A 13,782-nucleotide genomic window follows, 5' to 3' on the forward strand; every position below is an offset into this window, starting at 1 on the left:
TTCCAAGAAGAGGGTGCCAGGGCTGGCGAGATGGCTCAGCGGTTAAGAGCATTGCCTGTTCTTCTGAAGGTCCTGAGTTCAATTCGCAGCAACCACATCGTGGCTCACAACCATCTGTAATGAGATCCGGTGCCCTCTTCTGGCCTGCAGGCATAGATGCAGACAGAATATTGTATACTTAATAAATAAATAAATATTAAAAAAAAAAAGAAGAGGGTGCCATTAGTGCCACTTTGTGTCTCTTCCTCCCTTTCTGTGTTTTCTTCCCCTCTGGGGCTCGAAGTAGCAAGCCCACAGGACCTTAACGCTCCTACTGGTATCAGCAGTCATGGCATTCTTTGTAATGCTTCTCTTGCTTATAACATAACTAGTGGTAAGTGTGAAAGCAGCCAGCTCTTCTTACCAGAGCCATCTTATCAGAGTCTTGCCTGAACCACGGGGCATTTACTTCTCTGTAGAGGCGTATTCCTGCAGGGAGAGAGAGGTCTGCTATTGGCTCACGGTAGCAAGCCCATGCACCTAATGCTCTTCAGTGCTGCTGGGGCTCAACCCTGGGGACCTGCACATGTTAGGCAAGTGTTCCATTACCGAGCTATGTCCGCAGCCCTTGCTTTGGCTTTTTGAAACAGGCAGCTCACTCTACCCTGGGACTCCTGAGTACTCCAGGCTGGCCTCCAGCCTTCTGCCCTGAGGTCACAGGTCTGCATCAGCACACTTGTCACAGGGTTCTTTAAAGAAAGTTCCAGTGATTAGCTGAGGTGAACTGGATTCTATGTAGTTTTCTTTCCTACTTGCAAAGTAAAGCTGCCCTCTAAGCCCGGTGCTTTTGTCTTCAAGAAATTACTCCTTGTAAAAAAACCTACTCTAGAGTCCCTGCTGTCCTTCCTGCTTATTACTGTGGCACCTGGGATGAATGTGTGTGTGTGTGTGTGTGTGTGTGTGTGTGTGTGCTAGTTTTGAATTATTTATTAAAAAGGTCGTTAAAATCAATCGTTCTCATTTTGGCTACTGAGGATGGAGTCAGGGCCTCAAGCATGTTAGACGAGGACCTCTACAACTCTGTTCTGTACTGTCAGTCCATAAAATGTTTATAAATTGTGACCTTTTGTATTTAGTTACTAGCAAAAAAAAGTTGTATGCTTCCCTTCATATTGAAATTTTATTAAAATTTTATACAGCCTGGATGTGGCAGTTCCTGGTTTAATCTCAGCACTGGGGAGGCTTTTGTAAAAATCATTAGTTTGAAGTCACCTGGACTTGATAGTGAGGTGGTCTCAGGAAAAAGTTAATATAGTTAAGTGCTGTGACTCAGCCATTATTTCTGAAGATGTCCTTAGTCAGATGGGGAGTTTAACTTTGCTTTCATCATGAAATATTCCAGATTACATAAAGGACTTTGAGGATAAAACTGGTGTAGTTCATGTCATGATAGTTAAGTTGGCCCTGGCAGCACATGTCTATAATCCCAGTTCTTGGCAGGGCGAGGCTTTTTAAAAATATTTTTTCCTTAAGATTTTTTTTTTGCTTTAGATTTATTTATTTTATATGTATGAGTGTTTTGCTTGCTTGTATGTCTGTGTATCGTGTGCTTCCTGGAACTGGAGTTATAGACAGTCATGAATCACCATGGGGTGCTGGGGATTGAACCCAGGTCCTATGAAGAATAGTGAGTGCTCTTAATCACCAATTACCCGAATTCCAGGCCAGCCTGGGTTACAGAGTGAGAGACCTTGCTTAAAAATAAAAGCAGAGCAAGCAAGCAAAAACCCAAACCTCAAAAATAAAACTGAGGTTAGTAGAAGTGTGCTCTTTTCTGAAATTCTTCTATAGTTCTCTACCTTTGAGTGGAGAAGAGATAAATTCTTAACTATTGTTCTTCATTGGTATCTTAAGATAAGTTCTAATTTGTATTTACTATATCTTACAGAAAAAGCCACAAATGAGTACAACACCACAGAAGACTGGAGTCTGATTATGGACATCTGTGATAGGGTTGGAAGCACTCCCAATGGGTAAGATGGTCACGGGTAAGCAGCTTGGTTAGCTTGTGTCTAGACAGTGGAAATTGAAAGGACATTGACAGGCTGGTTTTAATGGTAGCATTTATTTAAATTTGCTATGTAACTGCTTACTTAACTAGCTGTTTGGTTCAGGGAGATAGAAATAAAGAGATCAGTGGGCTAGATTTTGTATTGACTTTGTCCTGAGAAACAAAGGCAGTGTTGGACTGAAAGCCTGGTCTGTATTTAGATGTAGATGTAGATAACTAAAGACTTTGACAGCAGGGCGCCTGCTAACCCGGAATACAGTGGCTGTGGGTGGGGGGTGGATTTCCCTGCGAGGTGGACTTTTAGGTAGCCTTTCTAAATACGGTAGGAACGCGTGAGAAAGAATGCTTTTGTAGGGACACAGCTGGTGAGCTGCGCCGGTTTTCTCCAGCAGAGGGTGGTTGTGCAGTGTGCTAGTAGCATCTGCTTCCAGAGCACATTCACGCGTGTGGGGAGCCTTGTGAGACGATGTGTCGCGCTAGCTCTTTTCACGATGAGAGTTTGCTGATGGACAGCTCAGTCTGTCTGGAGAAACAGCCTTTCTATGATACAGTTCTCTATGTTGACTAGCTTTGTGGTGAAATGATGTTTCTCTTATTGGAATACACAGTTTTATAACATTTGTGAGCCACAGTGTACAAAGACACAGAGGCTTAATAAAGATGTCTGTAGAATTTTATTTTTAAAGCTGTTAGTAATACCTCGTATTTTTAAAATTTGAATTAAATCTCTCAAACAATTCTTAACTTTCTCCATTTTTTTTTTTAGAGCAAAAGATTGCCTGAAAGCCATAATGAAGCGGGTGAACCATAAAGTCCCTCATGTCGCTCTGCAGGCGTTGACTGTGAGTGGATGCCATTTCAGCTGACCCCGTTAAAGTGCTTTCACTTCAGTGACTGAGTCAGAACATCTGATGTTTATGTATTCATTTTTATTTTAATTGATAGCTTCTTGGGGCTTGTGTGGCAAAATGTGGAAAGATATTTCATTTAGAAGTATGTTCCCGTGATTTTGCAACGGAAGCACGTGCTGTGATAAAAAATAAGGTAAATTTTAAATTAAAAAAGAAATTTAAGTCATTATACAATAAATGTACTGTGCATTGTTTTAATTCTGTGTAATGTTTCATTACTAATGAAAGCACTATTAAATAGTTAAAATGTCTTGTCCTTAATTTTTGATAGTCATAGCGCCTAGGCTGTTTGTTTTCTTTCATATATATGTGTGTGTGTGTGCATATATGTGAATATACAAGGTATCCATCTTTGTATATCCATATTCATGTATTTGTATATACATATACACATATACATACACACACACACACGTATATATTATGGGTATGAGCTCATCTTGGCTAAGGCCTGGTCACTGCTTTGACCATTTTTTGTGTAGACCACCTTGTTTATTTTTAACTATTCTTGAAGCTTGGCTTTTTCAGGGTCATGCAGGTAGAAAGTGGTGTAGTTGGGATTCAGATATGGGTGCCTGTGGCTCTTGACTCCAGACTTTGCCACCATTCTGTACTGACTTCCACTGGAGTTGGTGAAGAAAGGGACGCTTCATGTGAGAGCAGAGTGGGTGCCCCTTCTCTGCACCACAAACTCTGAAACACTGTTGCTCAGGTTGATGTGAAAATCCTAATCTCATAGTGAGAATATTGAGATAACAGAGCGAATAGCCTTTAGTACACAGAAGTCTTTTGAGTAAGAAGTATTCTGAAAGGGTGATTTGTTTTCTCCCATGAAGCTATTCTATCTGAAAATGTGAATAAGAGCCTGTCAGTTGCTCAGCTAGTTCAGCACTTACTGCTCTTAGCTGGTGTTTATATACTTAAAGAGAAATTTGGTGGTGATTCTCTGTTAATAAAGTTCAGTTGTTTTCATTTATTTTTTGAGTGTATGTGTGTGCATGTGCTCACTTGTTCATACCACAGTGTTTGTGGAGCTTAGAGAACAGCCATGGGAGTTGCTTCTCTCCCTTGACAGTGTGGTCATGGGGTCAAACTCAGATGCCAAGCTTGGCAGCAAGCACTTTTATCTGCCAAACCATCTTGCCAGCTCGCTTATTAACTTAAGTCCTTACTTTAGCTACATGGGAGTTTTTTGTTTGTGTTTATCTTTTTATTTTTTTGGTTGCTTTATTCCTTTTTCTTTGCCACTTTAAAAGGCTCATCCTAAAGTCTGTGAGAAACTGAAATCTCTAATGGTGGAATGGTCAGAAGAATTTCAGAAGGACCCCCAGTGTAGTCTGATAGCCGCAACTATTAAATCTATGAAAGAAGAAGGAGTGACTTTTCCTGCAGCAGGGTCCCAGGTGAGAGGCTCATCCAGACTGGTTTCCCTCTACTGTGTGAAGGTGCAGAGCTCATAGAAAAGCCAGCAAGGAATGTGAGTTGGTGTGCGTGTGTGCGAGCGTGTGCATGCGTGTGTGCGTGCGTGCGTGCGTGCGTGTGTGTGTGTGTGTGTGTGTGTGTGTGTGAAAGCAAGGGATAGGAGAGTGGTGGTCAGAGGACGACTTGTGGGGTTGGTCTCCTCCTTCCACTATGTGGGTCCTGAGAATATAACTCCCATCAGGCTTACACCTGACAGGCTGGGCGTCAGGTAAACACCTGCTGAGCCATCTTGCTCTTAGCAAGGAATATCTTATTGTCTGCATCCCCTGAGAGCCTACTTATTGTAGTACTTACGTAGTATACGTTTAGTAGACATCTTGTTTTTCAATAATTTTCTTCTACATATCAGAAATTTCAGAAGTAAAAATACAAATAATATAGCTAGTGCTCCTCTAAAGTCTGGAATCTTGTGAGAAATGTAGGCTGTTCAGGTCAGCCTTATGTTTAAGAAATAATGATAAGGGGCTAGAGAGATGATCCATGGGCAAAAATGCTTGCTTTTTTTGGGGGGGGGTGTGGGGGAGTACATATCTGATATGGCCTGAGTTCAGTTCCAGGAACCCATGTTAAAATGGAAGACAAGAACCAGCTCACAAAGTTATCTTCTGACCTAACACACTAACACACATGCACCCTCAACCCACAAGTTAAATGTTTAAGAAGAAATTTATGGTAAATTTGAAAGAAGGCCATATACGTAGAACAAATTACTACTGGCTGATGGATGACGACCAGATGCTGTCTTAGCACCAAGAAGAAAGCAGGACTACAGATTCAGACAGTGAGGACATAGAGAGAAAGAATTTTGAGATTTGGATGGGTTGTGTTAGGTAGAGTGGAAATAGAAGAGATGGTGGGAAGGGCTGCTGTGAACAGATTCGTGGAGTTGAGCGTGGCCTGTTAACAAGTGAGCATGCTGGGGTTGACACACTAATGTGCTTGGTAGAGCTGCAAGACTGGGACTCATCTGGAGAGGTAAGGGTGGCTGAGTATTCTGGTGAGTCATAAAGAGCAGGCAGTCTATCCTTCTGCATGTCATTCTCAAAAATGGGTGTTAAAGAACTGTTGGTGTCCAGAGTCCTGGACACCTGTCTTAGGTGCCATCAAACTCAACAGGACACTCTCCAGTCTTCTGCTGAGTCTGCAAGATTGCTCCTCTCCAACCATGGGTATTCTTTTCCTGTCAGAGCTCAGAGCTAGTAGCTAGCACCTGAGTGCCTCTCCCTGAATAAGAGACCTTCAGCAGTTGAGGCCAGGAAGTGGTATCTATTCGTTCTGTAAAAATCGTCGGTACTTCCTTTATGCCCAGTTCTGTCAGATACTTAGATTGATGTAAAATATTAGTCATCTTGTGTCTTTATAATGTTTTCTTGAAAACTGATGTTTAGTGTTAATGTTTAAAACAATTGCTTAAATGATCATGAAGAACCTCACTTTTAAATGGAGCTGAGTTTTCAGTATTATCAGTGTGTTTTAATTAGCAATGCATGTAATTATAGAGCTTGTGCTTCTTTGAAAGGATAGTTGTGCTCATTTTACTAGTACGCTTGCAGACTGTCGCGGCTGCTGCCAAAAACGGTGCATCATTGAACAAAAACAAAGAAGACGAGGACATAGCTAAAGGTAAGTGATAAAACGCGATAATTTGTGCTGCTCAAAATAGCTTTACCAAGATATTTTCCTGAAAGAAAAATTATAAAAGGACTATAGACTTAGTTCTACCTCAAATCTAAAAGCTGTAGGGTCTTAAAAGTCAGGAAGACCAGTGACATGACACAAGAAGAGTCTAATTCATTTTATTTTTCAGTAACATATATTTAATGTTCTACCTTTAGAGAGTTATATTTCACCTTTTTTTAATGCCAAAGTTATGACTCAAGCACAGAAATATGTTCGTGGTTTGTCCTATATGGAAAGCTACCCATATTATAATGTCACAATCTGTTTGCTATAAAAATAATAGCTGCTGTATATTACAGGCTGTGATAATAAGGCATGAGCAGAAATGTTATTTTAAAAATGTTATGTGTCCCTGTCCCCTCGTGAATTTAACCACTTAGCATTTGTTTGGACAGGCTTGATGGCATATGCCCAGAGTCCCAGCATCTGCAAGGTAGAGATGAGTACCAGGAGTTAAAGGCCACTCTCAGCTCCTTAGGGAGTTCAAGGCTAGATGAGACCCTGTCTCGATAAAATGAAAATGCTTGCTTGATTTATTGCTAAGTATAAAATTGTTATCTAATATTTTAAAACATCTTTAGATGTTACAATTAATTCTGGATATGTTTCCTGTTTAATTTTTCCAACTAGCTATTGAACTGTCATTGCAAGAGCAGAAGCAGCAGCATGCAGAGACAAAGTCTTTGTACCCGCCTGTAGACATTCAGTTAAATAACAAGACTGCACGGAGAGTCAGAGCTTTATACGACTTTGAAGCTGTTGAGGACAATGAGCTCACCTTTAAACATGGTGAAATTATCACCATTTTGGATGACAGGTGTGTTTTATATGTTTATTTGTGGAATATTCTAAACAGTATAGTATCTTTAGCTGAGAACCAGGAGTATTTAGGTTTTTGCTTTTAGTCAAATAATCCAGTCTTCTCTTACTCGTTTCTTGAAGATTAGACTAGGTAATGAGAACCTTGATGAGAGCAGTCGAAAGTCACGCTCCATCAAAAGTCTTCACATACAGCTGCTCTATTCCTCCCACAATTCCTTTATCTTTTAAAATTCAAGGAAAAAAATAGATTGATCTGTCTTGAGCCTAAATTCCATTCTTTGGTTTGTTTTTTGTCTTTTGAGACAGGTTCTCACCTGGTAGCCTAGGCTGACCTGGCCTCTAAGGCCTCCAGTCTCAGTTTCCCAAATGTTGAGGTTCTAGAGAGTGCAGACGTGTGTGTTTCTGTGTGTGTGTGTGTGTGTGTGTGTGTGTGTGTGTGTGTGTGTGAGTGAGTGAGTGAGCTTTACTTTTAAGACAAGGTGACCTGGTCTGCTGAGTTGGCTCAGTGGTTGGAGCTCTAGTCTTATGACCTGAGTTTAGTCCTTGGGACCCACATGCTGGAGGGAGAACTGCCTCTTGGAGGCTGTCCCCTGACCTTCCCGCACACATACACAAATAGATAAATAAATGTAATAGCTCTTTCAAGTTGACGAAACTTTGCGGCATGAGACCAGACAGCTGTGAACAGAGTTGCTGTGAACAGAGTTGGCACGTGTACCTGCTTTCCATTCTGAATAACACATTGAGGATATACTTGTCAAGGAAGGATAGGTAGTTTTCATTTTTAAGTAAATTTATTTATTTGTGCGCATGCATGCATGAATGTGTATGTGCCCCCCCACTACCACCACTGTGTGCACGTGGAAGTCAGGACAGTTTGCAAGAAACAACCTTCTACCATGTGGGTTCTGGGATCGAACTCAAGCTGTCATGCTTGACTTTAACCTGCTGAGCCATCTTGCTGGCCCTAATCTAGCCTATTTTTAAGTGAATAGATATATATGGTTTTGCTTTGCTGCTGTGAGTATTTATAGAGAAAATGTTATGTAATAGACAATTTATAATAAAAAATGAATGAGGACACAGTTCTGTTTTAGTGAAACTTAAGTAAGGGAGTTAAAATAACTATGTAGACAATGATATACAGGACAGACCTGGTGATACCATGACTCAGGCCATAGAGAATCGGTTTACATTTGGTGTAGATTTGTGGTTTAGGATCCTGCTCAGGGACCATTTTACTTCAGATGAATCTTACTGGCAATTTTTTTGTTGTTCCATGTTTTTCATTGTCAATGACTGAACCCAGGCCTCAGATAGTCAGAGTAGTGTTTTCTACTGTGTTGTATCCCTAGCTCCTTGGGATGACTTTGAAAAAGTTTATAAGACACTGAAAGGAGTCTGAGCATTAAATGGAAGGGTTGATTAAAAAGTAAAAAAGAAACTTTAAGAAAAAGATTGGAGCTGGATGTGGTAGTGCACACCTTTAGTCCCAGTACCTGGGAGGCAGAGGCAGGCAGATTTCTGTGATTTCAAGGCTAGTCTGGTCTGCAGAACCAATTCCAGGATAGCTAGAGCTACACAGAAATACCCTGTTTTGAAAACAAAAAGAAAGAAAGAAACAAAGAGAGAAAGAAATGGAGATGATTGGGATAACACTGCAGTTCTGGGTTTATTGCTTAATTGTTCATGGTAGACATAGTGTTCTCTTTTTTGCTCTTGTTTCTTGTTTTCTGAGACAAGGTTTCTCTGTGTAAGAGTCCTGGCTGTCCTGGAACTCTGTAGAATTCTCAAATCCACTGAGATCCGCCTGCTTCTGCCTTCCAAGTGCTGGGATTAAAGGCGTGAGCCATCACCGCCCACCTAGACATAGTGTTCTTCATGGTGACTTTACTCATCACCACCTGACTGGACATAGTGTTCTCCCGGTGACTTTACTCATCAAGGACACTGCTTCCTTTTGCCATTGTCACTACAAAAGCCATCAAAAAATTTGTCTTGGGTAGTGTTCATAGCTGAAGAGAAAGGCTGAAGTTTTTCTTGATTCTGAGACTTAAACATATTTATTTCCTTATGGGGAGTGGGGCGCATGTGTGCTGTGTCACATTTGTAATGGTCAGAGGACAACTTTCCTCTTGGTTGGTCCTTTCCTTCCACCATGTGGGCCCTAGGGGTTAAACTCAGATTGTCAGGCTTGGGAAGTGCCTTTAACTGAGTTATATTGCCAGTCCAAGACCTAGAACTAGATTGGAGAACCTTAATCTCTCTTTTAAATCTTAGAATAAAAAGGTAGGTTTTTATCTGTGTGTTTTATTTTCTTGTTTTTCCATAACGACTGTAAGAAAATGTCATTTTTATTTCAACAGCCTAATTTCTTTTTTGTCTTGACAAGTGTCAGCTTAGTCTTCAGAAGATAACTGTTTCCGTTGCTTTTCTCTGCTGTAGCCTGACAGATACAAGTGGGGAAGCTCCCCCCGCAAGAGTGAAGAAATTAGCATATATAATATCTCAGAACTATTGGAACTATTGATACATCATTTTCTGATCTTAAGAATTTAGGCGATAGATAGCTCTTTTATATCTTCATGAAACTCCGTAAATGAAATGTTCCATAATCTCGGAGATTAATTGATCATTAATCCTAAGATTCTTTCTTAGTGGGCAGCTCAGTGTTAAGAGTTTGTGCCTAGAGGCTGGAGCGATGGCTCAGTGGTTAGGAGCACTGACTGCTCTTCCAGAGGACCTGGGTTCAATTCCTGACATCCACAGGGTAGCTTTCAACTGTCTGTAATTCCAGTTCCAGGAGATCTGACACCTTTACACTAATTCACATAAAATAAAGTTAAATTAATTATTAAGAAAAAAGAAAAAGAGTTTGTGCCTAGCATTAAAAAAGCTTCAGCTCTGGTGTCTAGTCCTACCAAACAGAAAAACAAACAAACAAAAACATCCTTAAGAATGGCGGTCAGCACATGAAATTTCTATTAAGTAGGAAAAAAGGGGTAACTATGACTGTCCATGTGGAAAGTCCAAGACAGTCAGTGGGCAGACTATTAATAAACAGCTAAGTTTATGTTAGGGTTATTAGATATAAATTAAATAAACAAAACCAGTGGTATATTTAGAAAATGTAGTAAAAAAGATATCATTCACAATAGTAACAAAAAATTGCCCTCAGCAGTTATGAGGATTAAGTGCTTTTGCAGGGAGCCTGGGTTTGGTTCACTGAACCAACGTGGCAGCTCACAACCATTTGTGACTCCCATTTCCGGGAGTGCAGCACCTCTTCTGACCTCTTTGGGCTCCTGCGTGCGTGTGCTGCACATACATACACTCAACACACATGCTTACATGTAAAATAAAATAAATACTTTTAGATTTTTATAAGTGATATAGTACAAAGGTACTTAAGGCCTTTATGGAGAAACTATAAATACTTTGAAAGTTAAGAAATAATAAAAATATATTTATAAATGTACAAAAGGAAAGAGATATACCTGATATAAAAAGATGAATCTTAATATTGTAAAGATTTAGGTTTTCTCATATCACATAAGTCAACTGGATTTCCAGTTAAACTCCTTTTGAAATTCTTTTTCCCAAAGAATTTGAAAAATACTTGGATTTTAATAAGGAAATACGAAAGTCTGCAATAAATGAAATAAGATGACAACAGGAAGGGCGTGGACTCTTTATGGGTGCATTGGACAGAAATGAGTCACTCCCTAGGCAGATGACATAAAATTGGAAACTTATACATTGTTATACAGCTTTTTTCTTAGTAGTTTTAGACCATAGTTGACTATAAGTAAGTGAAACCCAGGAAAAAACCCTGTAAATACTGAATTCCTCTCCTACTATTGTAATGAAGTGAGATTCTGAAATAGATCATGAACAGATACAGCTGCTGTTTGACAGTTAGGGAGGGCTCACAAATTCTTTTTTTTTTTTTTTTTTTTAAGGATGAACTTTTAGTTATTTCTGCTAGATTGATTAGCTATTCATCTAATAAAATGAAGTTTGATTTACACAGTACTTTTTGTTTGACTTCACATAAGTTAGTGACCTGTACATGGGAGATGGACAAATATGAAAATCTCAACTATCAGGCAAATCTGTGGGAGAACAGACTTAGTAATACAGGGCAGAGAAAGATAGATAACATGTAAAACGGAGAAAAGATTGCTGAGTCAGTTTGAGAGCGGGGATGGGCTGAATTCAGAAAAGCTGCTGCTATTCTGAGTGCATAGAGAACTACAGTCCTCGAAAAAAATGCCCGTGAGCCAGCAGGACAAGGTTAAGGGCAAGGAGGAGAGCAGTCTGTGGAAGAGGCCGCAGGCGGTGCTTGGACAGTGCAGGTGAGGTGTCAGGCGCAGGCGTGGACAGGAGAAAATGACTTCCTCACGTGCATCTTGGGAGAGAAGGAACGCATACTCTCTCAGTCTTTCTAACGAACATTTGACACATCTGTAAAACTGAGCATGCTTATATCCATGAGCCAGTAAGCTGTCTGTGTTGTCTCCCTCTCCCCCAATTCTCCCATTTTGGGGAGACAGGGTTTCATTGATTTGCCATTTTGTCCAGACTGGCCTTGAACTCCTGGGCTCAAGTGATCCTTTCCAGGTAGTAAGAACTATAGGCATATGCATCACACCTAGCTTGCAGGAACCTAGAATAGTTGTTCCTTGTGGGCCTTCTAATCCAGAATTGTTGCTATTCAGTCTTTTGTTTGTTGATTTTTTTTTTTTTTTTTGAGACAGGGTTTATCTGTGTACCCCTGGCTGTCTGGGAACTCACCCTGTAGACCAGGCTGGCCTCAAATTCAGGGATCCACCCGAGTCTGCCTCTTGAGTGCTGGGATTAAAGGCGTGCACCACTACCGCCCTGCACTATTCAGTCTTTTTACTGTTGAGAGATTGGGAATGACCTGGAATGACCTAAAAAGTCCATCTTCACAGAAATGAGTAAATTAAATATAATGTGTACTTCAATAGAACTTTGAAAGGAATGAGCAGATTCCAGAAGTAGTCATCTATAAAATTTTAAAAACTTTTAAAAAACTAAAATCTAACAGTAGTCAACTAAAAGGCGCTCTGTGGAGTAACACATGTCTCCATTTGAGTGTCAGTTTAGCTGTCTGCTTGTGAAAGGGTGGAAAATAGGTGGGGGGAGCTGCTGTCTAGCTTGGATGCTGCTACTGTAGATGGAAGGATTTTGGCTTGGGGCTTAGTCATGGAAAACTGCTTTAAAATTTAGTAAAAGGATATAGATTTTCTTTGATTTGTACTTTTTTAAAAATATCTTTTCATTAATTTGAGAAGAAAATTATTTCTGCTGTGACCGTGCAGGTATTACAGGCATACCCCACTGTGCTTCTCTAAGAGAACAGCGTGTACAGCTAGATGTGAACTAAGGTGTAAAGTACGACAGCTGTTTTCAGTTTCCCGTTGACAGGATGCAGAGCCAATGACCGTTTTCCTGCTCTGTTTTCAGTGATGCCAATTGGTGGAAAGGAGAGAGCCACAGAGGAATAGGACTCTTTCCCTCTAACTTTGTCACGACTAACTTAAACGTAGAGCCTGAGCCAGGTGAGTTAACAAAGGGTCCTGCTTTCTCAGAGACACCTCAGTCTGTTGAAATTGTTTTCCCTTGACTTGTGTTATTGACACTGAAGAGTGGATGACAGCTGGGGGCGGCAGCCACACCTTAATCCTGGGACTCGGAAGAAAAAGAAAAAAAAAAAAATAAGTTCATGAACTACATAAGATAGTGAGTTTTGGGCCAGCCAGGGGCAAAAGGAAAAAGAAAAAAGAAAAAGAGGAGTAGATTAGTATTTACCTTCCTTTTAATTGTTTGTCTATAGGTTTTGCAATGTAATTTAACTAGATTAAGGAACTAATTTGGTTCAGTTCCAGGAGCCCTTACTTTGTATTTCAGGCCTTAGAGTATTGGTGAGTATAGTGACGATTGTGTAAAGTAAGTATTTCAGTGAAAACTTGAGAAGCAGTTTGTATGTGATCTGCACAGACGTGTTTGCGAACCATAGTGAAGGTGGGACCCACACAGCCAGGCAGCCAGTGCGAGTGAGACAGTGGGCTTTGCGGTTCTTAAGTTTTACATTTATTCCACCTTGATTTGATTGTTGGTCTCTGAACTTCATCTGCAGCTATAAACCATGTAGTCAGCGTTTTATAGCAGACTGAGAACATGGCATTTGTTCTCCAGGCATACTGTGGAGATCTGAGGCGAACAGAAGCAGCTTAGAGTAATGCTGGTTCAGTCCTTCTGCGCTCACACTGTTATGAAATCCGTACTTCCACTGCAGGGGGAGGAGCTGTAGCGAGGGATTGGATTTAGAGGCCTCCAGGCTGGCTTACAGTGCGTTTAGACGGCTGCTGCCACACAGATGCAGAAAGCGCATGCACTGAAAACTGCAGCCATCTTGTACAGCTTTGGTATGCGGCTAGCGAGTCCCTCAGTGGACTGAAGTTGGATGAGGGGGAAACTCAACTCGTGTGTTTGCAAAGTACATTGCTTTCTCTCAGGCTTTCTTAGGGGGTGGGAGCCCTGGGAACTTTTCAGGTAACTTTGTAAACCATGGCAGACATCCTATACTGTGATTTCCCTGCCTTGGCCTAGTTTGAAGAGTCTGACCTACTGTTTCAACAGTATTCAGCAGGGAGTGTATTTCAGTAAATGATTTCCCAGTCCTAGCATGTACAGAGCCCTAGGTTTGCTCCCAGTCTTCCTTTAGTAATATTACTAAATTTATAGTAATAATACCTTTAGTAAAAGGTAGTCTTGATCCTCACCCCTGTGTTTTGTTGAGCTTTCTTT

At 40.6% G+C, this 13,782-nt stretch overlaps 1 protein-coding gene across 1 annotated transcript in view; it reads left to right on the forward strand.

Annotated features, from left to right (window-relative positions):
* Stam2 (signal transducing adaptor molecule 2) overlaps nt 1–13,782 on the forward strand; it is a 46,783-nt gene that overhangs the window by 17,550 nt on the left and 15,451 nt on the right. The window contains exons 2-8 of the mRNA XM_050139939.1: nt 1,928–2,012; nt 2,817–2,892; nt 2,996–3,094; nt 4,218–4,364; nt 5,997–6,066; nt 6,754–6,940; nt 12,439–12,533. Coding sequence (XP_049995896.1) covers nt 1,928–2,012; nt 2,817–2,892; nt 2,996–3,094; nt 4,218–4,364; nt 5,997–6,066; nt 6,754–6,940; nt 12,439–12,533 — 759 coding nt within the window. The remainder of the gene's footprint in view (nt 1–1,927; nt 2,013–2,816; nt 2,893–2,995; nt 3,095–4,217; nt 4,365–5,996; nt 6,067–6,753; nt 6,941–12,438; nt 12,534–13,782) is intronic.

This window comes from Alexandromys fortis, unplaced genomic scaffold, assembly GCF_014885135.2.
Source record: "Alexandromys fortis isolate MF-2015 unplaced genomic scaffold, M_Fortis_MF-2015_v1.1 scaffold_33, whole genome shotgun sequence".
Taxonomy (NCBI): Eukaryota; Metazoa; Chordata; class Mammalia; order Rodentia; family Cricetidae; genus Alexandromys; species Alexandromys fortis.